The sequence below is a fragment of the Arachis hypogaea genome, chromosome 20 (genome assembly GCF_003086295.3).
Source record: "Arachis hypogaea cultivar Tifrunner chromosome 20, arahy.Tifrunner.gnm2.J5K5, whole genome shotgun sequence".
NCBI lineage: Eukaryota > Viridiplantae > Streptophyta > Magnoliopsida > Fabales > Fabaceae > Arachis > Arachis hypogaea.
The window spans coordinates 127,192,725-127,219,778 of NC_092055.1; the positions used below are offsets into that span (position 1 = coordinate 127,192,725).

At 36.2% G+C, this 27,054-nt stretch overlaps 1 protein-coding gene and 1 pseudogene across 1 annotated transcript; both read left to right on the plus strand.

Moving 5' to 3' along the window:
* Positions 1-13,111: 13,111 nt before the first annotated feature.
* LOC140183219 (uncharacterized) lies at positions 13,112-17,067 on the plus strand (annotated as a pseudogene).
* A 7,231-nt stretch (positions 17,068-24,298) lies between these two features.
* Positions 24,299-26,359, plus strand: LOC112782317 (probable anion transporter 5). The gene has a single exon (XM_025824662.3). The coding sequence runs from the start codon at positions 24,685-24,687 to the stop codon at positions 25,990-25,992; it is 1,308 nt and encodes a 435-aa protein (XP_025680447.1). The 5' UTR covers positions 24,299-24,684; the 3' UTR covers positions 25,993-26,359.
* Positions 26,360-27,054: the final 695 nt, after the last annotated feature.

The following is a 27,054-nucleotide window of genomic DNA, read 5'->3' on the forward strand; positions in this document are numbered from 1 at the left end:
GAATATACCTAAGGGTGTCAGTGTATTTATAGTAGAATAGATAACAATCTTTTAGAGTAGTTGCACCTTTGAGGGTGGATAACTGTTCTCTTTTGTTAGAGAATTTGTTAAGATCTCCTTTCTAGATGAATATGAGATATCTTAGGAGTCAGTTACTTATTTGGATAAGTAGGGCCAAACTCTTATCGTTGTGTCCAACCTCTATAAGGTCAGTCCTAGAGTGTGATCTGGACTCTTGCTATCTAGAATGGACTTTTAATCATTTTGGAACTAGCTCTCATAATAGACTAGTGTATGAGTAGTGCCCCTACTCGAGGTCGAGCATAAAGTTGGGCTCGAACAATTAGATGACCAAGTTGAAATGTTGAGCTTGGATAAGTCATTTAGTAGTTTGAGTTCTGAAGCCAATAAGGTCGGTTGACTCGACGTAATTTGAATGTTGTAACGTTTCGTACAACTCGTTCAGTTCGAGTTATTTTAAGGATGCGTGACTTGTTTTAATACAAATCACCATTCTAAAATTTGTTTTCATTTTGTACAACTTGTTTTATACTGAGTTGTTTTGAAGGCTGTAGATTTGTAGCACGAATTTGTTTTTGGTACAAATCGCTTATTTTGAGACATGATTATTTCTTGATCGGATTTCATGCAATTCGTTTAGTTCGGATTTTTAGGACTTCACAACTTGTTTTAAGTACAACTTGTTTACTTTGAGTCATTTTAAAATATCAGATCATCTTTATAGCCATCGAACTTCGTTGCTTTATCCATTGTGCCCCTGCTCGAGGTCGAGCTTTATGAAGTCCGATTCGAGCAATCAACCGGATAGGATTATCGAATGAAGCCTTTCAATGATTTGTTCAACTCGTTCATTCCGAGTTTTTTTATAGATGACTTGTTTTTATACAAGTCTTTTTTTGAAGCACAACTCGTTATATATCAAGTTGTTTTGCGCGATTTGTTTTAATACAAATCGCTTAGATCATATGTTTATTTTTTACTCGATTTCGTTCAACTCATGAGTTTGAGTTGTTTTAAATCCCCAAGCCGTATTATAACCACTGGGCACCAATTTGAACCTCATTGCTTTATCCGAGCGACCATTAAAAAGGTCGGCTTGTGATTTTCGTGCTTTGTCGAGAATAAATTGGCGGCTTAGTTGAAGGGATTATATGTTTATTCCCTCTCCTTTCTAGTTTTTGCAAGGTTGTCATCCTTGTGTATGATACAACTCGTTTTTACCCGAGCTATTTTAATTGGAAGATACGTTTCGATTTTGTTTGAAACGCTCCTACCATCCTTCCATTCCTTTCCAACTCGTTTCTGTATGAGTCGTTTGGTTAAAGGATTGTTTTTCTTGTCATTTTGGCTTTTATCCTTTTGATTTTTCGCAACTCATTTTATATCGAGTTGTTTCAATTTTGCTTTAGTGATTTTGATATAAATCACTTTTAAAGTTTTTCTTTCAGGTTGATACTTGATACAAATTCGTTGAAAATATGGTTACCTGGAACAACTCATTTAAATTGAGTTGTCCTCGTGTTATTGTGGATGCTGGAACAAGTTTTCTTTGGGCAACTTGTGAAGTTGTCCCAATTTATACGACTAAGTCGTTTATTTTGAAACTTGTAGAGATGAGCTCGTGGGCTTGGAATATTGTACGACTTATTTGTTACTCGTGCAAGTTGAGTTGTTAAATCGTATTTATGTTTCGAGGGGCGTATTTAATTAACTTACTTTTGTGACTTATTCTAAGCACAACTCTTTCAACCCTTTTGGCCCGACCTTTTTTCGATGTGTTTTTTTCCAATTCATGTAACTTACACCAATTTGGACCTCGTCGCTATCTTGCCAACCAATCAGGTTGGAAAATAATTTTTGTGTTTTGTCGAGCTTAAATTGGTGCGTTTTAATTGTAGAAAATCAATTTTTATAAGAAATTGTAGTATCTCCTTATGTTGGAGGCGTGTCGCGACCTGAGCAATTCGCCACCCTTGAGGTCGGACATTTTGTAGTAGCCTTTTCCTAAGACCTCAAGGTCCTTTCCAGTTTGCTGTCAGCTTTTCTTCGCCCGATCTCTGTAACCCAATATTATTTCTTATCAGGATGAGGTCTTTTGTGACGAATCTTGTCGTACCTCATATCCATCCTTTGAATGTTACCAATTTTGTTGTAGAATTTCTCAAAGCCTCTTCTCTTATCTGAGTTTACTCTCAAATTTCTAGAAGGAGGTCGAGTTCTTCTTTTGTGCTTTGACTTCATTGCAGAATGTTGCCCTTAGTTTTTCTTTATTTATGTCGATGAGAATCATGGCTTCTTTGACATATGCATGTCAAAAGGAAGATTTTTCAGTGTTAGTTTGAGTCATTCCATATGTTTATAGCATTTGTGTGAGCTTTGAAAAGACGGTCAGTAGTAGTCAGCTCGTAACACATTTTTGCTGGTGACCTGCCAAATTTCATTGTGGGTTTTATCTAGAACTTCTTGTATTCAAAGTTAGGACACACTTTGATAAAGAAATTGATATCCCTTTTTTATAGAGAATATTGCAAACTAAGGTGTAGTGCTAAGCTTCTTTCATTAATCTCCTTGCCTCCCTTTACTCTTTGAGGAAGGATGTCGAACTAGATATATTCAACACTTGGAGTCGTCCATCCCTAGATTGTGAGGATATCCGTCTTGTTGACTTCTTTTGATATTGAATGTAACTGTAGTGTTTTTTGGATCAGGATTTTATTATCGTCCCAGGCTTTATACTAGCTACTAGCTAGCTTGGAGAGGACATCAGCTCGGCCATTCTGCTCTCGGGTTATATGCCTGACCTTTCCTTTTTCATTCTCGAGGATGATCCCTGTCCCACTACCAGCTTTGTTTGATGGTCTGTCTTCATATAGGTTCCAAGTCGTGGAGCTCCCATTTCACTCCCCAGTATATTCTGCAAGGAAGTCGGCCAAGTATTGCGACTTTATGGTTGTCTGAGCTTCATACTTTAAGCCGAACTCGGACATCTCCACATCCCACTGTAGCATCTATCATGCAATATTCACTTTTTTTCTGGAGGATATGCTTCATGAGTTGATTAGTTCAGGCTCTGATGGTGTGAGCTTGAAATTGGGGATCACAATCTCCGAGATGCCAGGACCAAAGCATATGCAACTTGCTCAATTTTCTTATAATTGAGCTCAGCTCCTTGTAGTACCTTATTGGTGAAGTAGGTGAGATTTTGTCTAGCGTCGTCTTCTTTGAAGAATGCAGAGACTACTGCTTTGTCAGCCACAGCTAAATATAGAACGAGCTCTTCAGTCGGGTAAGAATTGGAGGCTGAGACAAGAATTTTACAAATTCTTGGAAGACTTGTTCACATTCTTGGGTCCATGTGAAGTCGTGCCTCTTTCATAGTAGAACAAAGCTAGAGCTATAAGTCTACCATTTAATTATTGAACCTCCTCTCGAGCAGGTCGGGTTAGCTTCAATGCTCCCTTTGAGTGAGAATGAACCCCAAGAATTTTCTTGCTTTTATGCGAAGGTGCACTTTGTGGGATTTAGTCTCATTCCATGCTGCTTTATTGTTTGGAATACTTCTGTCAACTTGGATAACAAGTCGTCTTTACTCTTTCCCGATGAGACTTTAATTGTTCTGGCTTCTGCAAGTCCTCTTGTGCTAACATGCACAAGCCGATTCAGAGTGCTTATAGACTTTAGTGATCTTTCTCTGTCTTTGCACTCCTAACTTCTTTTGTGGTCCAGCGTTATTGTAACAATGTATCTATCCAACTGGCTTTCTCTAGCTAGTTTTGCAATCACATTTTTCAAATCATAGCACTCATTTGTAGTGTGGTCTTAAATTCAATGGTACTTGTAGTAATCTATCCAACGTCCTTTATTATTGCTTTGGATCGGTAGAGGAGGAAGTATCTTTTCCGTGGCATATTTTTCTGTATATACTCACTAGAAAATTATGTAATAAAATATAAGAGTGATAAATATTACTTCGGGACCTGTGCCTCTTTTGGTAATGACTTTGATGCCTTTTGCATAGAAGTGACTATACTACAAGGAAGACTTACATTTATGTTGTCTCCAATTTCACTGTACTTAGTTGTATGATTGTATTTTCTGTGCCAGTAAATTTGTCAAACAAAGTCCTTTTACATGACTTTTTGTAGATTCTACCGTTAAGACTTTAATCAGACCAGTTGTTTCTTCTGTTGGAGTAGTAGGGGTCTTATTTACCCCTTTCCTTCTCACATATTTTCTCTTACCAATTGAATTTCCTTTTAATTGAACATTCTTTTCTTACGTTGGCTTTTGAGTTTGTTTTGGTTTGCTTTCTACAATGACTATAGGACGGTGTTTTCTTCTCCTTTGTTTTGATTATGGTGTGCTTTCTTCCTGGATGACATCCATCTTTATTGGTGTGCAAACAGCATCAAATTCTACAATTGGATTATTTTTTTCATATTCATTGGCAGTGATACAATTTGTGAGCAACCAACAAAAGATGTGCCCTGAGGATTTTCGATGTTGTTCACTACTTTGATTTGATTGGGAGTCTTAAAGTACAAATCAATGATGTGATTCGAATTATCGACGATGTAGAATTTTCCACTCTCATCCAATCTCATATTAGCGTTGCAACCTTCTTAACCATTTCTGAAGCTGAACCAGATTGTTCTTCTAGCAGAACTGTACCGTCTCCACCAGTATAGCGAGGCCGCTAGCACAGGGCCCTGACACGAGCTTCGTGTCGTCGATTACCACCAGAAACTTGCCAGAGGCGGCTTCCACCATCTTTTCATAGAGAAGAGCGTCTTTGCGGCCTCTTACAAGGTGGAGGTTGGGGTCGACTTCGTCAATGCTGTCGATGGCAAAGATCGAGGTGGGGATTATTGTTGCAGAGAGGGAGAGGGATGGGATTTCAAAGGAGTGTTCCTGCTCCTTGGTGTGCTTGGAGGTGGGGACGCTGATGCAGAATTTTGCAAAACCATAACTCGGCAAGTTCACCGAATCGTATCAAGTAATACCACGGTGAGTGGATTATCATTCCCACGAGGATTAAAAGACTAAGATACAATGATTGACTAATTCTAATTAGTCAAACTGAAACAGAGGAGTGAAGGAATTAAACGTGAAAACAAAGGCAAATAAAATAGCAAACAGTGAATGAAAACAATGATTATGAGAGTGTTAAGGTTTCAAAGATATTCACTCCTTGGAAAAACAATCCTTATGTTCATTTATTTGAGGCATGCAGAGATCAATCACGATAAATCATAGATAGTCAAATTCCAATTCCTTGGCAATTCAAAGCACAAATCTGATATAGTTTCAAATAAGATTCAAGAGTAGTCCTTAGGTTGAATTATATGTCACTTATCCAAGCTAGTCCAAAACAATTGAAACTTATTCAAACTAGAGCAATTTAAAATCATAAAGTGTCGCACACTCTTTGAAACACTATTCCTAATTAAATCAAAAAGTCACGAGAAAGAGTTTTCAAGATAATTCCAATATTACTTCTTCAAAACAATATTTAGAATCCAAAATGGAGTTAGAATATTTCCCAACAATTTCAAATCTTTAGGGATGAAGAACGAAAACTCAAACAAGAAATAAATCAAATCATAAACCTCAAATAAAGTAAAACACTTAGATTAATAATCCATAAAAAGATAAACAAAGCTCCTAACCTTAACAAAGGAGATTAATTGCTTATGGTGGGATGAAAATAAAATTCTAAAGTATGGTGTGTAGTCCATGCTGTCCCCTATTCGTGGAAAAAGTCCTTATTTAAAACCTAAAATTCAAATTCAAACTAAATCAAAATAGAATCAAATCAAATCCTAATCAAATCTTTTCTAATGACTCTTAATTAACTAGTGATCTTCCTTGTAACTGAAATTCAGAACTTGATGTGTTGCTAAGTTGCTTTATTAAAATCATGAGCTTGCACTTAAGTCTTGGGCTTGAGAATTGACTTTTAGCCTTCTTGATGCGCACTTTCCAAGGGTTGGTGTTGCACTTAAAGATGTGGGTCAAGTGAGGGACGTCCCACGCCCCTAAATATTAGAGGCTTGGCATGCAAGTGGGCATGGGTTATGTCCCACTTCTTCGAGGACTTGGAGGCTTAGCGTGTCCCTGGCGTGTGCAACGTCCCACGTGCTCGAGGACTTGGAGGTTGAGGCTGATGGAGCTTGGCCCAACGTGGGACGTGGGAATGCCACTTGCGACGTCTTTGCAAGCATGCAGGATGGGGTTGCTGGCCTTTGGCCTAACGTGTGACGTGAGGAAGGCCACGTGCGACGTCTTCGTACGGAGAGGGAGATGGGGCTGGTGGCCTTTGGCCCAACGTGGTATGTGGGTCTTCAACGTGGGATGTGGAGCTTCATACATGGAGGTGGCATGGGCAACGTCCCACGTTGGTGAAGGATGAAGGCTTGTGCGTGAGGCACATTAGACGTCTTCGTGCCTAGAAGCTTGGGTGTGGACTAGGCGTGACCCATGTCCTACGTTAGTGAAGAGAGTAAAGAATGGGGTGGGGGACATCCCGTGTTAGTGATGAAGAGAGAGTGGAGGTGGTGAGACAAGTGTGGCAAGGCATACATGGGTGTGGAGGGATGTGGCACACCATGCTTGTATGGAGTTTGGAGTGTTACATGGTGTGTAGGAGCGTGTTTGGAGGTATTTTGGACGTGTTTTGTGCGTGGCAGAAATGGCTAGGCATGTGGGAAAGTCCTATGCCTTCATGGAACACTTCTAAGGGGTGTTTTGCTGCATGAAGGGCGTGTAGAGGGTGTGGCTCACGTCCCATGCTGGGGTTTTTTGTGCTGAATTTTCGAGCTCAAAGATGAGGGTCGTTCGCGGCCCAAACTGAACGTCCACTATAGACAATTATATATTGTTGGAAAACTCTAAAAGTTATCTTTCTAACACCGCTAAAACCTTTTTAATGGGACCTTTGTAGCTCAAATTATGCTCACTCGAGTATGAAGAGGTCAGAATGACAATATCCACAAATTCTTTATGTATTTGTCTTCAATTCTTGGTTCCTTGGGTGGTTGCTTCCTTTTGCATGGTACCTTCCTTGGTTCTCCCAGAGGCTTATTTGGTTGTTCTTCTCCTCCTTTATTCTCGCTTAAAATATTTTAATAACTTCTTAAACATATCAAAGCACAAAACAACTCCAAGAAACATTGATTAAAACACAAAATCTCAATTAAAATAAGGAAATTATTATATTTATTCAAAAAAAAAAAAGAATAAAGAAAGTAACTAAAGATGCTCATGCATCAGATACTGACGATATTGGAGAGTTGACCGGTGGAGAGGAGTTGTTCGAGCTTGACGAGGCAGCGGTAGATTCAGAAAGACAAGCGGATTGGGATTTTGATTGTTTGTGACAAGGTTTGATGGCAGGGAACTCACGAGTTATGGCACTTTGTCGTTTCCTCCTCTTTTCTTTGATGATGGCGAATTTGCGATTTCCAATCCACCATGGTTGGTGTTGTCATCATCATATTGAGAAGGTGCATTGGGAGTTGGTATGTTAGCAGAGACTGCAGGAGCATCATCCTTGCCTCTGCCGTTTGGTATATTTAATCCAATTTAACAGAGTTTTTGGTATCCATAGAAACTGTATTCCAACCTATATTTATATGGTATTTTTGTCACCTATAATAAACCTGATGGATTGTATTTAAATTGGCTGATGTTGCATTCTCTTGCATGGATATAAATTAGGAAAAAGCGTTTCATTGTTTTTACCAACAATATTTTTCATTTTTCCTTCATTACTGACTCAATATGGGATATTTTATTTATTTATTTTTTCCTATGCATTTGGAACATGCAACTGCTCTATTATCCTGAGTGGGTATCTGTGGTTGACAATGCTGCCTAGTGTGTAGATCGACACTGGAAGTAGGAATCCTTAGAGTGGAGGCGTACACGTGTAAGTGGAAATTTGGTACCCAAGATCAGAAAAGGTTGTGTCAGCGTCGGAAGCCCTGTAGATGTGACTTGTGGACCGGGAGTCAGGGGAGGTCCAAAACTTTATCATGATTCTTCCCAAGGTTGTAATGTCGGCACAACCGTGGATTCCGAGTTTGAGAAGAAAACCAAGTTCTACGTCATGACTCATCCTATTACATGAGAAGCAATAGTTTGCCATGAAGAGTAGAGGAGTAGGTGAAAGAGAGAGTGGAATCTTTGATTTTGTTACCACCATAGAAAGGTCGAATTGACGTAAAATCCTTGGGAGTTATTCACACATCTTTATTGCAAAAGAATCATTGTATGTCAGCGGTGCACATTTTGATACTTGTTTATCAAAAAATGCCTTGTTTTCCTGTGGAATTTAGTTCTTCATAACAAATTTGGATTAATCAAGCTGTTTGAACTGGATGCATAGAGAAAGCCAGCGCACATTTTGTTGAGGGTAATTGTGTCGTTGATTATAATATGCTTGCATCCTGTTCTTTTCGAGTGGTTGTCTTACTATCTTGTTGATCATCCGTCATTATCAAGAGTTGAGCTTCAAGTCTCCAGCAATAGCGCCAATGTTCTGAGACTTAACTGAAATAGGGTTGCTTTTGGGTCTGAACATGAGGTCCAGACTCCTTGTAGGGTAGCGTCCGACTCCGAATTCCGCATGAGGAGGTGGAAGATGGTACTTGTAAGGGACTTCGATTCTTAAGTTAGTAAGGGTTTAAGCAGATTTTTTGTAGATTGGGGTCTGAATATAGCTGAGAGTGTCAGTGTATTTATAGTAGAATAGATAACCAACTTTTAGAGTAGTTCCACCCTTGAGGGTGGATAACCGTTTCTTTTTGTTAGGGAAGTTGTTGAGATCTCTCTTTTAGATGAATAGGAGATGTCTTAGGAATCAGTTACTTATTTGGATAAGTAGGGCCATAGTCTTATCGCTGTGTCCGACCTCTATAAAGTCCGGTAAGTCCTAAAGTATAGTTTGGACTCTTGCTATGTAGAATGGGCTTTTAGTCATTTTGAGTCTAACTCTCATAATAGGCCCGTGTATGAATAGTCTCCTAGTCTCTCTCAATTTCAATCTCCCATCCAAACGCAACCTAGTGATCTTCATCTAATGTAAGTGTAACATTGGACAATGAGATCATATTTTTTGTTTATCTTTATTAGTAGTGAAATAATATACACTAATATGTTGAGTAAAGTATTATTTTTGTCCCCAACATTTGGGATAAATCCTATTTGTGTCCCTAACGTTTAAATCATCCTATTTGTATCCCTAACGTTTGTAAAAGTGATTCAATGTTATCCTGTCGTCAATTACACATCATGAGCGCTTTAGTTTGAGTTTTAAAAATCTCTTCTTAAAGTTAGAATACAAATGTCTGGGATAGAATCGATGATCTACTCCGAAAAATAGCTCATCAAATGTTGAAACTAATTCCTACAACATTTACATAATTCACTTTTCTAAGGATATAATTGAATCTAAACACAAATAATTGGTATAATATTAAAATCGAACACATCCAAGTGAGACCTGATTGAGAATGAATACATCTAAGTGAAAATAATTAAAAATTATAATCTGATTTGTTAGTATAATTGATAGTAGGATAACATTGAATCACTTTTATAAACGTTAAGGATACAAATAGGACGATTTAAACGTTAGGGACACAAATAGGACTTACCCCAAACGTTAGAGACAAAAACGATACTTTACGCCTAATATGTTTAATAATTTATTTTATTTTTTATTAAATATGTATAATAATAAATTTAAAATTAGTTAATATAATAAATATTTTATTTTTTTTGATAAATGATTTTAGATTCATGTCTTAAAGTCTAAAATAATATCAGATATAGTAATAATTTTTTTTTACTAGAATGATATTCGATAAAAAATACTATTTGTATATTAAAATCAATCGTTAAAATTAGTTATTATATATTTGCTTACAAAATATATGTATAATTTAACTTATTTTTAATGTATATTTTATATTTTAATATATATTTTATATTAATAACTAATTTTACCATAAAATCTAACATAATTGTATTCAAATATATATATATATGGACCCAACAATAATAATATCAATTTTATTAAACATTTTTGTTTATACATTTTTCCGTCAATATCATTATACAACAAGTTAAACGCCGGAAAAAAAAGTAAAGATAATCTTTTCCATATATTAAGAAAATTAATCATGGTCAATAAGGGATCAATTATTGAAGAAACTTAATTAATTTGGGTTGACGAAGTATTTAAATAAGTATTAAGAATTTGAGTTTTGTTTTTTTATGTCAAAATATGTTGATCAATAAAATTTTTTTGAATAGAGCTCTAATTTGCGATAAATTAATCTTTGATCTGTCGGACAAAAATATCATAGAGAAAGAAAGTAACTTGACCAAATAATATATATAAAAAAATATTATATACACACAAAAATTAGTTACTATGTATATGTATAAATATATGCATTAATTTATTTTTAATATTTATATTTTATTTGAATAAAATATTATTTTAGTTCCTAACATTTAGGTCAAATATTAATTTAGTCTTTAATATTTTAAATGTCATATTTTTGTCCTAAAAAATTTTAAACAATTTTAATGTTGTCCCACTATTAAATTTACACAAATAATTAATGAAGTGAGTGATAAAACATTATTATTAAGTTATATCTTTTTTTTATATTATAAAAATATAACCAAAACTTTCTTGTAACACTTCTTCTTTTCGATCTTTTTCTTGTTATAAAAAATCACAAATTTTATCAATCAATTATCAACGCTCTAGAATCAAAGAAAAAGTTAGTGATCATTGATATGTCGATTTTACTTACAAAATGGAATCAAACGTTATTAGCTCTTAAATATGTTAACTGTTTGTGTCAAATTTAATAGTGAAACAACATTAAACTTGTTTAAAATTTTTGAGACTAAAATAGGACTTTGAACATTTTTGAAACTAAAATAAGACGTTTAAAATGTTAGAGACTAAATTACTACTTAGTCCAAATGTTAGGGGACCAAAATAATATTTTATCTTTTTATTTTAATATGTATATAAATAAATGATTTGGTGGCTATTGTTTATGTATTAATTTTGATGCACTATGTAAAATATTTTATACAGTCGTATAATCATAATTATTCTCTTGATAATCATTCACGCAATCAATATAAAATGTAGTTATTTTTACTAATATAGCGTTACGTGATTAGATGCACATATAAAATTGATACAAGCCCCGTGGAAAAAATTGAGAAATGCCATATGCCAATTGGTCCAATTACAAGAGCAACAACTAAGAAAATAAAAGAAGGTTTTGCAAACATGGCTAAATAATTTGTTCAGAAAATGCATCAAGAATTGGACAAGACAATGATTAATGATTATCACAAGTCAAATGTCTTACTATTTACAAGATGCATTAAACACTCTCGTTAGTCAAGATGAATTAAAAAGACATCACTTTTTTAGAATTTACTTTATGTTTATTTTATTTTGTTGTTTTGTTTGTTTTAAGCCCAGTTATGATTTAGCCCTTTTTTTTATTCTAATGAACTTATGAGTTAGGGTTCTAAACATAAGAAATATAAAAACCCTCTAAAATTTGGTAATTTCTTTGAGTTTCTTTGAAAAACTTGGGTGCGAACAGGTAATGTAGAGTGATTCCCTTAACTATTGCATCAGAAAATCAAATTGAGGTAGAGGAGTCCCTTTCTTTGATTTTCCATCTTATCCTAAGTTACGTTCCGTATCATTTGGTATCAGATTTCAAGTATTAGATTAATTTTCATTAGTCTACATTTACCCTTCTTGTGTTCTAAATAAATAAATAAAAAAAAAACCAAAAACGTCTCCTTGGTTTGTTTTCTATGCCTCCATTTTGTGTCTTTGATTAAAAAAAAAATTCCAGCCACGCATAACAAATTTATCCTTACGTCTTGTTCTTTTTTTTGTTGATTGGCTTTTCATCTCTTTTTATTTATTATTATTTTTTTTATTCTTTTTTTTTTAATTCCTTTTCCTAATATTATTTCCTATCCTTGCTACTTCTATGTTCATCATTATTCTTTTCGTCCTTCCCTTGTCATTCATTTTCTTATTAGTTTATTATCTTTTTTCTTATTATTAGTACTTTTTTCTTTTGCCAACATATCTTGAGTATCAAAAAAAAAAAAGGAAGAGTACGCACTTTGAAGTCTACAAAGTAACACTTAAGCAAAGTAAAAAAAAAAAACACACAAAAAAGGCGTTGTGTTCTTATCCAAAAAAAATCTCAAAAAAATTATTAAATAAGTTATTATTATTCTTCTTCTTCTTATTATTTTTATTTTTTTATTATTTTTATCTTTTTGTCTTCTGTATTTTTGTCCCTTTTTTTTCATTTTTTTTTCTTTTCATCCTTTCCTCTTATTGTTGTGTCGGTTTTTCTCTATCTTTTATTTTTATTTGATTTATAAAGTACAACAGTCAAAGAGATTCAAGAGTGGTAAAAGGTAAGAATGGTAAGTTCAATAGAGAGTAAAAGCCAATTTTGAGAATAAATACGAGTGTCCATCCTTGAGTGAAACATGTAAAAAAGTGATTGTAAGGTCCTTTCTATAATATTTTTGTTACAGGTTTATTGTTATGACAGCTCATTCCGAAGATACTTTAGTTGACATGGAGTTGATGCAAAAGGCCATTCAACACTTAACTAATTGCTTGACTGAGTTGGAAACATGGAGGCAAGAGGTGACACAGACACTGTCCAAGAAGACTAAACAAGGACCTTTCTAGAATTGGCGTCAGAATCATGTACCTTCTGATGATGACTCTGATGGGGTTATAACACCTCGACATAAAAGTCAAGATAGCAATATCAATGCCATCAAGATGCAAATACCACTATTAAAAGGGAGAAATGTTCCTAAAGTTTATTTGGAGTGGGAACGTAAGGTAGAAAGAATTTTTGCTTGTTATAATTACTCTGAGGCAAAGAATGTTCGTTTGGTAGTAGTTGCATTCTCTGACTATGCCTTGTTTTGGTGGGATGAACTAGTTAAGACAAGATAGCGGAATGATGATCACCCTATAAAGTCTTGGGATCTCATGAAGCGCCTCATGAAGAAAAGATTTGTGCCTTCGTACTACTACAGGAAAGTACATCAGAAATTACATCGGCTGACTCAAGGCTCCAAGTCCATTGAAGACTACCATAAGGAAATGGAGATACTTATTATCACTGCCAACATAGAAGAGTACACTGAGGTTACTATGGCACAATTTGTAGGTGGTTTGAATAGAGAGATTGTTGATGTCGTGGAGTTACATCATTATGTGAAGATGGAGGATTTAGTCAGTATGGCAATGAAGGTGGAGAGACAACAACAAATAAGAGCACCAAGAGGATTGTCTCATGCTAATCCAAAGTGGGAGTCTCATAGTGCTGACATAACAAAGACTAGGGGTGCTGAACCTAATGCCTTGTTTGATGCAACAAAGAAGAAAGGTAATTCTAACTCTTCTTCTGCTACTTCTAGGCATCAAGATATTAAATGCTTCAAATGTCATGGTATAGGTCATGATGCTAGTGATTGCCCAAACAGAAGATTGATGGTTATAGAGGAGATGATATTGTCTCTGATTCTGATCATGGTGATGATTCTAATCATAATAGTATGCCACCTTTGGAGAATTGTTCTGATGGTGATATTGAGTATGCAGTCCATGGTGAATCTCTTGTTGTCAGATGTACTTTGAATTTACAAGTGAAAGAAGATAGTTTAGAGCAACACCAAAATCTTTTTCACACTAGATGCTTGGTGGGTGAAAAGGTGTGTAGTCTGATTATTGATGGCGGGAGTTGAACTAATGTGGCTAGTACACTTATAGTGGAAAAATTGGGTTTGACATGTGTTTGACATCCTAAACCATATACATTGCAGTGGTTGAATGACAGTGGAGAGATCTAGGTTGACAAGCAGGTGACAATTGCATTCTCTGTTGAAAAGTATGTTGATGAGGCATTGTGTGATGTAGTGCCAATGCAAGCTTGTCATTTATTATTGGGAAGACCTTGACAGTTCGACCGTCGAGCATTTCATGATGGTCACATGAATCGGTTCTCCTTTGATTTTAATGGTCGTAAGATCACTCTTACTCTTTTATCACCTAAGGAGGTTTACCTTGACCAGTTGAAACTTCAACAGGATACCAAGGGAAAAATGGGATGTGAGATCACAGAAAAATCTAAGAGAAAAAAGGCTATGAGAGAAAAGAATATAGCAAAAGGCCCAAAGATGAGTGAAAAGAAAGAAAATAGTACATGTCATGAGAATAGTTCAAATACAGAGAAAATTAAGAGAGTTGAGAGTAACTTGTGTTTCTTTGCCAAAGAGAGAGATTTAAAGCGTGCTTTAATAGGCAAGAAAGCTTTGTTTATGGTTCGATTTAGGGATACTTTATTCTCTGACTCTGACCGTAATCCAAATTTGCCAAATAGCTTTGTCTCTTTGTTGCAGGAATCTGCAGATGTTTTTTCTACTAACGTGCCACGTGGTTTGCCTCCTTTACGAGGGATTGAGCACCAAATTGATTTTATTCCTAGTGCTAGCATTCCTAATAGACCAGCCTATCAGAGTAACCCTGAAGAGACAAAGGAGCTTCAAAGGCAAGTGGAGGAGTTATTAGCCAAATGTCACATCAGGGAGAGTATGAGTCCATGTGCTGTACCAGTTTTGTTGGTTCCAAAGAAGGATGATACTTGGCGGATGCATGTGGATTGTCGTGCAGCCAATAAGATTCAGTAAAGTATCGTTATCCTATCCCTAGGTTAGATGACATGCTTGATGAGTTATATGGTGCATGTATATTCACTAAAATCGATTTGAAAAGTGGGTATCATCAATTTAGAATGAAACTAGGAGATGAATGAAAGACTGCATTTAAAACAAAAGATGGGTTATATGAGTGGTTAGTAATACCTTTTGGGCTAACTAATGCACCTAGTACTTTTATGCATCTAATGAATCATGTTTTGTGAGAATTTTTTGGTAAATTTGTTGTTGTTTATTTCAATGATATTCTCATTTATAACACTTGTTTGGATGACCACTTGTCACATGTTTCAGCTGTTTTGGAAGTGTTTCGAAAAGAAAAATTATATGCCAATCTTCAAAAGTGCACTTTTTGTATTGATCGAGTTATATTTCTTAGTTTTGTTGTGAGTGCGAGCGGAATTGGGTTGATGAGGAAAAGGTAAAGGCTATTCGTGAATGGCCCACGCCTCAGAATGCTTCTGAGGTAAGAAGTTTTCATCGGTTAGTTGGGTGTTATAGGAGATTCGTAAAAAAAATTTCTACCATTGTTGCGCCTCTCACAGAGGTTATCAAAAAAGATGTTGGATTTAAATGGGAAAAAAAATAAGAAATTGCATTTCATACCCTAAAAGATTGTTTGTGTTCTGCTGCTATTCTTGTTTTACCTAACTTTGATAAAACCTTTGAGATTAAATGTGATGCTTCTGGAATTAGTATATGTGCTGTTTTGATGCAGGAAAAACGAGTCATTGCCTTCTTCAGTGAAAAGTTGAATTTAGCTCAGCGTAAATATTCAACATATGACAAAAAATTATATGTTTTCGTTCGGGCTTTGGAGGTTTGGCAACACTACCCCTTACCTAAGGAGTTTGTGATTCACACGGATCATGAATCTTTGAAGCACTTAAAAGGATAAGGTAAGATTGATAAAAAGACATGCTAAATGGGTGGAATTCATTGAAACATTTCCATATGTGATTGCCTTTAAACAAGGTAAAGAGAATGTCGTTGTTGATGCTTTATCTCGGAGGTATGCTTTGATTACTACACTTACTTCTAAGTTATTAGGATTTGAGTTTTTAAAGAAGTTGTATGCAACTGATTCTGATTTTTTTGCTATTTATGTCTCTTGTGAACATAGTACATTTAACAAATTTTATAGACATGAAGGTTTTCTATTTCGTGGTAATAGACTTTATGTGCCTGCTTGTTCTATGAGGGACTTACTTGTTCTGGAATCACATGATGGAGGTTTGATGGGTCATTTTGGTGTACATAAGACATTGAATGTGTTATCTGAACATTTTTATTGGCCACACATGCGTAGAGATGTTGAAAAATTTTGTGCTAAGTGTATTGCATATAAACAGGCTAAATCTAAGTCTTTACCACATGGTTTGTATACCCCCTTTACCTGTGCCTATGCATTCATGAATTGATATTTTTATGGATTTTGTTCTTGGTTTGCCTCGAGCTAAAAAAGGTAGAAATAGTATTTTTGTTGTGGTAGACAGATTTAGTAAAATGGCTCATTTTATTGCATGCCACAAAATTATTATACTCTACTACTTGTCGTCCTCAGACTGGTGGTCAAATTGAAGTAGTAAATAGAACATTAGGGACCTTATTATATGTTGTTGTTGGTAAAAATTTGAAAACTTGGGAAGATTGTTTACCTTTTATTGAGTTTGTTTATAATAGAACCATTCATTCTTTTACTGGTTTTTCTCCTTTTGAACTTGTCTATGGTTTTAATCCTTTAACTTTTTTGGACTTATTACCTTTGCTTTTGAGTGATCTTGTTAGCTTGGATGTAAAAGGTAAAGCTAAAAAGGTTAAAGCAATGCACTCAAAAACACGTGAGTTGCTTGAAAAGAAAAATAAGTTGACAGCTCAACGAGTGAATAAAGGTCGAAGATAACTTGTCTTTTAACTAGGTGACTAGGTATGGGTTCATTTGAGAAAGGAGAGGTTTTCTACTCAAAGAAAATCCAAGTTAGACCCTAGGGGTGATGGTTCATTTTAGGTGCTCGAAAGGATCAATAACAATGCTTACAAGATTGACTTTCCAGGTAAGTATAATGTATCAGCTACTTTTAATGTCTCTAACCTATCTCCTTTTGATTTGATGCAGATTCAAGGATGAATCCTTTTCAGGAGGAAGGGAATGATACGAGCCCTATGGGACAAATTGAGAACGATATATGCCAATTGGTCCAATTACAAGAGCAACAACTAAGAAAATAAAAGAAAATTTTGCAAACATGGCTAAATCATTTGTTTATGAGATGCATCAAGAATTGGGTAAGACAATGATTAATGATTATCAAAAGTCAAACGTTTTACTATTTACAAGATGCATTGAAGACTCTCATTAGTCAAGATGAATTAAGAAAACTGTTGTGATAAGAACGAGCAACGTGGATGCCCATTCCCATGTAAAACTCACATTTTCAAAGAAGGAATGACATTAAATGCATGTTGAAATTAAGCTCCCAATATATGTATAAATAGAGGCCTTTGCGTCTGAGAGAAATACAAGCACACAATTACAAATATTTCCATTTCTCTCTCTCTCTCTCTTTACAGTAATAAAACAAATGCAATTCTCTCTCTCTTTACTTTTAATACTTCTTTCTATCTTTACATATATATACATATTACAACATATAATATTAATGTATATATATAAATTATTATTGAGCTAATTATATTAATGCTAGAGTCTTCTATTTACATATTTTATTTTATATTTACATCTTCCTTATTTATTTAGTTGTTTTACAACACGTTATCAGCACGAGACTCTGATCAAATTTTTAGGAAGACTCAGGTAACAAATTTTCATTATGTCGAAACTCTCTCATCTTGAATTTCATGCTCTTGATATATCTGGAAACAATTATTTATCATGAATATAAGATGCTGAAATCCATCTTGATTCAATGGATCTTGAAGATACCATTAAGGCTAAAAAATAATGCATCCCAGAAGGATAAAGCCAAAGCCATGATTTTTCTTCGTCGTCATGTTGACGTATGATTGAAAAATGAATATCCCACATTAAAAGATCCTGCAAATTGTGGAAAGACCTTGAAGAAAGGTACAATCATCAAAAGACGGTGATACCTCTTCAAGCCCGATATGTTAGAGAAAACTTTATCGACCTTCCATGCCTCGAATGTGCTCCTGTAGTAGCAATCGAGAAAAATAATTTAAAAAATATTTTGAGCTAATTTCTTGCTTTCTTGTTGCTGAACGCAACAATGAGTTGCTCTTAAGAAATCATGAAGCGCGCCCAGATGGCGCCGCCCCATTTCCTGAAGCAAATGCGACAAATTATAACCCCAGAAGAGGTAAATAGCAAGATTTTGATAACAAGGAAAAATATAGAAGGAAAAGAAATTATGCTCACAAGAAAAGACCTCACCAGAAGTGGGATAAAGAAAGAAACAATGGGCAAAGTAAATCAATTGAGGCTAAATGCTTCCGTTGTGGTGGAAATGGCCATTGGTCACGTACCTGTCGTACACCAAGGCACCTAGTTGATCTTTATCAAGTATCCTTGAAAAAGGATGACAAAGGAAAGGAAACAAATTTTGTTTCAAATTATGAAAATTCCACCATTCATTATGATGTATCTAATTTCTTTGAGGATCCTGAAGGAAATATTGGCTATTTGATCAATGATGGAATAGTTTGATATATGTATGTGTTTGTTAAGTATTTATGTGATTAATTTTACTGTGCATGTACTTCTACTTATTTTATTATCATTTGTTTTTATTTTTTTGAAGAAAAATGGCAAGGACATATTCTGAAGATATTTGCCTTGCGGATAGTGCGAGTTCACACACTATTCTTAAAAGTAATATATATTTTACCCATCTTGTGCCAAAAGATGAATATGTTAATACTATTATTGGCTCGGGCAATGTGATAGAAGGCTCCGGAAGAGCTATAATTTTGTTTCCTGGAGGAACAAAATTTATAATAAATAATGCACTATTATCTACCAAGTCTCGAAGAAACTTGTTGAGCTTTAAAGATATTCGCCGAAATGGATATCATATTGAGACTATGAATGAGGAAAATCATGAGTATTTATGTATCACAACTCATGATTTAAATAAAAAGGTTATACTAGAAAAGTTACCCTCACTTTCATCTGGATTGTATTATACCAAGATTAGTGCAATTGAATCACATGCCATTGTAAACCAGAAGTTTACTAGCCCAAATGAATTCATAACTTGGCATGATAGATTGGGTCATTCGGGAACAACCATGATGAGGAGAATTATTGAAAACTCTCATGGACATTCACTAAAGAACCAGAAGATTCTTAAATCTAGTGAATTTTGTTGTGCTGCATGTTCTCAAGGGAAGTTAATTTTAAAGCCATCACCAGTAAAGATTGGATTTGAGTCCCCTGAATTTCTAGAAAGGATTCAAGGTGATATATGTGGACCTATTCATCCACCATGTGGATCTTTTAGATATTTTATGGTCCTGATAGACGCATCTTCGAGATGGTCACATGTGTGCTTATTATCTTCTCGCAACCTGGCGTTTGCGAGATTACTGGCTCAAATTATTCGATTAAAAGCACAATTTCCAGAAAATCCAATCAAATCAATTCGCCTTGATAATGCTGGTGAATTTACTTCCCAAGCTTTTGATGCTTATTGTATGGCTAATGGAATAAGTGTTGACCATCCAGTAGCTTATGTTCACACACAAAATGGGTTAGCAGAATCACTTATTAAGTGCCTCCAATTAATTGCTAGACCCTTGCTTATGAGAACAAATCTCCCAACCTCGGTTTGGGGGCATGCAGTTTTACATGCCGCAGCACTTATTCGTTTGAGGCCAACGAGTTACCATCAGTTCTCTCCTATGCAATTAGCTTTTGGTCAGCAACCAAATGTTTCCCATTTAAGAATATTTGAGTGTGCGATATATGTTCCCATTGCACCACCTAATCGCACCAAAATGGGACCCCAAAGAAAATTGGGGATATATGTTGGATATGATTCTCCCTCTATAGTGAGGTATCTTGAGATACAAACGGGAGATGTGTTTAAAGCCCGGTTTGCGGATTGTCATTTTGATGAATCAAAATTTCCAACATTAGGGGAGAGAATAAGCTTCCTGAAAAGGAACTTAATTGGAATGCATCATCATTGATGCATTTAGATCCTCGATCAGGGCAATGTGAACTAGAAGTTCAAAAGATTATACATTTGCAAAGAATAGCAAATGAATTGCCTGATGCATTTTCCGATACAAAGTGGATAACCAAATCTTATATACCAGCGAAAAATGCCCCAATTCAAATTGATATCCCAGTAGGACAAGTAGCCGCTGAAGAAAATTCACGCCAGAAGCGTGGCAGGGCGGAAAATGTCCCAATTCGAATTGATGTCCCAGTAGGACAAATAGCCACTGAAGCAAATACACGCCAGAAGCGTGGCAGGCCTGTCGGTTCCAAAGATAAAAATCCTCGAAAGAGAAAAGAGGTAAATACTATTCCTGTTGAAAAAGACATTGTAGAGACACCTGTAGTTGTCCAAAATTCTAATATAGTTTTAACGCCAGAAGACGTTCAGGTACCTGAAAATTGTGAAAATGATGAGATCTCGATAAATTATGTCTTTACAGGAGAGAAATGGGACCGAAATAAGACAATTGTCAATAAAATATTTGCATTTAACGTGGCATTAAATATCATGCATGAAAGTAAGGATCTTGAGCCAAGGTCAGTCGAAGAATGTCGACTAAGGAATGATTGTCCAAAATGGAAAGAAGTCATGAAGGCTGAGTTAGACTCACTTGCAAAACGTGAAGTCTTTGGACCTGTAGTCCGTACACCTGCAGATGTAAAACCTGTTGGATACAAATGGGTATTTGTGAGAAAATGAAATGAGAAAAATGAAGTTGTGCGCTATAAAGCCCGACTTGTGGCACAAGATTTCTCACAAAGGCCTGGTATAGATTATGAAGAAACGTATTCCCCTGTAGTGGATGCGATAACATTGTGTTATTTGGTCAGTTTATCTGCATATCATAAACTGCATATGCATTTAATAGATGTGGTAACAGCCTATTTATACGGCTCATTAGATCGGGATATCTATATGAAAGTCCTTGAAGGACTAAAGATATCTAAACCATCCAATGAATATTCGCAAGGGTTATACTCAGTCAAATTGCAAAGATCTTTATATGGTCTAAAGCAATCTGGACGAATGTGGTATAATCGTCTTACTGAGTATCTGGCAAAAAACGGATTCAAGAATGATGATATATGCCCATGTGTTTTCATAAAGAAAACTACATCTGGGTTCATTATAATTGCTATGTACGTTGATGATTTAAATATCATTGGGACTCCTGAAGAGATTCCAACAATTATAAAAACTCTAAAAGAAGAGTTTGAGATGAAAGATCTTGGAAAGACTAAGTTTTGTCTCGGCCTGCAGATCGAGCATATAAAAAGTGGGATATTTATTCATCAAATAACATACACAGAAAAGATCTTGAAAAGATTTTATATGGATAAGTCACGTCCCTTGAGTACCCCAATGATCGTAAGATCTTTGGATGTGGAGAAGGATCAATTCCGTCCTAAAGAAGGAAATGAAGATATCCTTGGTCCTGAAGTACCATATCTTAATGCCATTGGAGCGCTAATGTATCTTGCTAATAATACACGACCTGATATATCATTTGCTGTGAATTTACTAGCAAGATATAGTTCCTCTCCAACCAGAAGACATTGGAGTGGAATCAAGCAAATCCTTCGATATCTTCATGGAACGGTTGATATGGGATTGTTTTATCCCTATGGATCCAAGTCACAACTAGTTGGCTATGCAGATGCCGGATACTTGTCTGATTCACATAAAGGGAGATCTCAAACAGGATACTTGTTCACATATGGTGGAACAGTTATATCATGGAGGTCCACGAAACAGACGATTGCTGCAACATCCTCTAATCATGCCGAAATACTAGCAATTCATGAAGCAAGTCGCGAGTGTTTTTGGTTGAAGAGTTTGATCCAATATATTCTGTCATCATGTGGACTGATTGATCATAAGATAGCTCCAACTGTCCTGTTTGAAGATAATACAGCATGCATTGCTCAACTTAAAGGCAGATACATCAAAGGCGATAGAACAAAGCATATTTCTCCCAAATTCTTTTTCACTCATGATCTTCAAAATCAGGGGACTATTGACGTCCAACAGATTCGATCAAGTGACAATCTGGCAAATTTATTTACAAAGTCACTCCCAAAATCCTCATTTGAAAGATTGGTACATGAGATTGGGATGCGCCGATTTCGAGACATTAACTGATGTCGGCAAGAAGGAGAGACTGCACTCTTTTTTCCTTGGTCAGGTTTTTTCCCATTGGGTTTTTCTTGACAAGGTTTTTAATGAGGCAGTCCCCATCACAAAGGATATTGTACTCTTTTTCCTTCACTAAGATTTTTCCTACAGGGTTTTTCTTTAGTAAGGTTTTAATGAGGCAATAATCCTAAATGGGCATCCAAGAGGGAGTGTTGTGATAAGAACGAGCAACGTGGATGCCCATTCCCATGTAAAACTCACATTTTCAAAGAAGGAATGACATTAAATGCATGTTGAAATTAAGCTCCCAATATATGTATAAATAGGGACCTTTGCGTCTAAGAGAAATACAAGCACACAATTACAAATATTTCCATTTCTCTCTCTCTCTCTCTTTACAGTAATAAAACAAATGCAATTCTCTCTCTCTTTACTTTTAATACTTCTTTCTATCTTTACATATATATACATATTATAACATATAATATTAATGTATATATATAAATTATTATTGAGCTAATTATATTAATGCTAGAGTTTTCTATTTACATATTTTATTTTATATTTACATCTTCCTTATTTATTTAGTTGTTTTACAACAAAACATCATTTTCTTAAAATTTATTTTATATTTATCTTATTTTGTTGTTTTGTTTGTTTTAAACCCAGTTATGATTTGGCCTATTTTTTTTATTCTAGTAAACTTATGAGTTAGGATTCTAAACTTAAGAGGTATAAAAATCTTCTAAAATCTTGTAGCCACTTTTTTTCTTAATTTTGATGAATGAAAATTTCTTTGAATTTCTTTAAAAATTTTGGTTAAGGTAGAGTGATTCCCTTAGTTGTTGCATCAGAAAATCAAATTGAGATAGAGGAGTCTATTTCTTTAATTTTCCATCTTATCCTCAATTACGTTTTGTATAAAAAATGGTCTTACATAGATAATACATTAAAATTAAATTTATTTTATATTATTTATTTATCATTTACGTTATCTATTTTATAAAATATTTAACAATAAAAAATTTCCTCAAAAACTTCTATCATTTTTTCATCCAAAGTCAAAGTTGCATTTGCTTTGGCTTGTGATGAATATTCAACACGGCATACTAATGACTATGATGAGCTACCTATAAGAGGGGGAGAAGAGGGAGAAAGGAAAAGGGAAAGGGAGGGGGAAGGGGGGGGGGTTTGGCATGATCCGAATTGCCATGTTCATCCTGAACCCAGTGCATTTAAAAAACAAAATATGATAAATAAATAAGGGGGGAGGGGGGGAAGAGAAAGAGGGAAAGAGGGAGAGGGGGGGTTGGCATTAGGGGTGTTCATGGCCCGGCCCGACCCGAAGACCCGGCCCGGTCCCGAACTTTTTAGGGGTTAATTTAGTGTGATTTCATCGGGTTTAGGGTCGGGTAAGGGTCTAAAAAATAGACCCGGTCATTATTTCGGGTCGGGTCCGGGTCATAGCTCGGGTCACCCGAATTCGGCCCGGTGGCCCGGTCATCATACACAATTAATATTTTGTGTTATTAGTGATGGATGATGACTATTCTTATGTGAAATTTAAGTATTGTAAACCTTAATATTTTGTGTTATTAGTCATTATAAGACTATAAGTTAATGTTTTATGTTTAAAATGCATAAGACTTTAAACTAATTCATAATATTGTGTTATTTGTATTGATTTAAATATTTGGTGTTATTAGACAATATTAGTATTGATTGTGGTTATGTTTTAATTTTAGAAAATGGTTGGTTCTTGTTATAATTTTTTAAGTGAATTTTACTATGTGACTTGTGAAATAATGATTGGACATTAGGTGATTTTTACATGTTGAAGACCCGGTTTTCACCCGATTTTTACCCGATTTTCACCCGGCCCGAAGATGCATAGGTTTCATCGGGTCTAGGGTCGGGTTATGGTCATGAAATTAGGCCCGGTCTATATTTCGGGCCGGATCTGGGTCAGGCCAAACCTGGTGTGACCCGGCCCATGAACACCCCTAATTGGCATGATCCGAATTGCCATGTTCATCCTGAACCCAGTGCATTTAAAAAACAAAATATGATAAATAAAAAAGATAAAATTATCAAGAATATTATAACGCAAATTCAAAAGGAAATAAATTAATATTTTCCTAACTTTGAAAAAAAGTTTATCTTGCGAACCGTTCAATCACTCCCATTAAAGAGAAATAAAACTAACCCGAATTATAGGCAGTTGCCAGGCTGGTCACATATTCTGTGAGATTTAGATTTCAACTTCTTTATTCATTTCCCGTCTTTGTCAGTACTCACTACTACCCACCCCAAAACGGCAGTCATGTGCTGCCGTTTTACCTTCCCCATCACTCCTTAACCGTCACCAGCACCACTAACAACCAACCTCACTTCAGCTTCTCTTCTTTACTCAGCTCCCTCAGTCAATGCACAATATTATGCTCAAACGACGACGTCGTTTCACCAAGCACCACCATCACCACCACCACTACCGCCAACGAAAATGACCAAAAAGCCCTTCCTCTTCATCCCCGTCCGCTACCTCATCGTCTTCCTCACATTCATCTGCACCTCCGTCTGCTACATCGAGCGCGTTGGCTTCTCCATCGCCTACACCGTCGCCGCCGACGCCGCCGCCGTCACACAATCCTCCAAAGGCTCCATCCTCTCCACCTTTTACTACGGCTATGCCTGCTCCCAGGTCCCCGGCGGCTACGCCGCACAGAAGATCGGCGGCCGCCGCGTCCTCCTCCTATCCTTCCTCCTCTGGTCCCTCACCTGCTTCCTCGTCCCCTTAGATCCAAACCGCGTAACCGTTCTCGTCGTCGCACGGTTACTCGTCGGCGTCGCGCAAGGGTTTATATTCCCTTCAATCCACACCGTTCTTGCGCAGTGGGTCCCACCTCATGAGAGATCCAGATCCGTTTCTCTAACTACCTCAGGCATGTACCTTGGTGCAGCTTTAGGTATGCTACTCCTCCCGAGCCTCGTTAAATTCAAGGGTCCGCAATCTGTTTTCGTTGCCGAAGCTGCTCTCGGCGCGGTTTGGTCTTTGCTTTGGTTTAAATACTCGTCCGATCCTAAAGCCACCGCTTCCGGTGCCGGCGAACAGCTGCTTCCGACGAACAAGAAAATTGACGCGCGAAAACCTGCGCCGAAGACCGTTACGATCCCTTGGGTGAAAATCATGACGAATTTGCCTGTTTGGGCTATTGTTGTTAACAATTTCACATTTCATTATGCTTTGTATGTGTTGATGAATTGGCTTCCTACTTACTTCGAATTAGGGCTTCAGCTTAGCCTCCATGATATGGGTTCATCAAAGATGATGCCTTATTTGAACATGTTCTTGTTCTCCAATATCGGAGGCGTTGTCGCGGATTATCTGATTACTAGGAGGATTATGTCAGTTACCAGGACAAGGAAATTCTTGAATACTATGGGGTTTGTGGTGGCGTCGCTCGCATTGGCTGTGATTCCGAGTTTTAGAACTTCTGGTGGTGCTGTGTTCTGTTCCTCCGTGGCGCTTGGGTTCTTGGCGTTGGGGAGGGCGGGGTTTGCTGTGAACCATATGGATATTGCACCAAGGTATGCTGGCATTGTGATGGGAGTTTCCAACACTGCTGGCACGCTGGCTGGCATTGTTGGAGTTGACTTGACTGGCAAGCTTCTCGAGGCTGCGAAGGTTGCAGATGCTGATCTGTCAAGTCCTGAGAGCTGGAAGGCTGTCTTCTTCATTCCTGGTTTGTTGTGCGTGTTTAGTTCCTTGATATTTTTGCTGTTCTCAACAGGGGAGAGGATTTTTGATTGAGGTTTTAGGCCTGGACTGAATCGTTGTTACTTTGATTATCATTATGATAATGATGAGGAGAAGGAGGATTGAATGGCTTATATGCTTTATTATTTGTTTGCGGGGATTTTATTTTCATTATATCACCGCATTGTATCATTCATTATTTGGAAAAAAAAAAGGGGGGGGGGGGGGGGGGATCTTGTACCAAAACTTAGTAGCATTAACTCTTAAACACAGTGTTGATCATAGCTTTCAGATATTGGATTTTTTTATATTGTCTCTCCAGAGTTGTACCATTGCTACTTAGTAAAGGCTATAGCTTAGATCAGAATGTATCTGGAAAATAATGATTTTTATGTGTTACGTTAAGCAAACTTGGATGAAACTCGTCTCCTAGTAAGGATTATTATGCATATTTTATTCCACGTCTGGACACAGATTTTGTTGTTGGATGGCTTTTTTAATCTCTAGGTTTTATTGAATAGAATTACTCACACCCACTCACTAAATTTGCTCATTGATTAATTATCAATTTACCATATATTAAGATTACTGGTAAGATATTAGCAGAGCATACATTTGACAGTCCAGGGGTTGGACTTGGAAGAGTAATCGGCATTTCAAGAGCTGTCAACCAAGGTGAAAATTGGAAAAAGGAAATAAGAAATTGTTGCTGAATGTGGCTATAAAGCGTGTTGTGTACCAAGAAGGAAGCAATGGAAGGAGGACTGGGATGTGTAATTTGAATGAGGCTGCTACTTTGGGCAGAGATGATGCTCTTAAAGACTGGGCATAGAAGAATGGCATTCCTTCCGCACAGAGACCTTTAAGGCTTTAACTGTGGTTTTCCTTAAAATGAGGTAGGATTTCTAGCACTATTATATGCTTATGTTGCTCGGTAGGTTAGCATAATAATACAACCACCCTGGAAGAGAAGTAAGCTTGTAAATTTACAGTTTCATTTCAAACTCTTTTCACTGAATTGCCGCTAGAATTGAGTTATTTTGTGGAACAAGCTAAGGATTCCCACTAACAATCACCAAGGAAAAACAAAAGTATATTCTCTATGATTGACTCTAC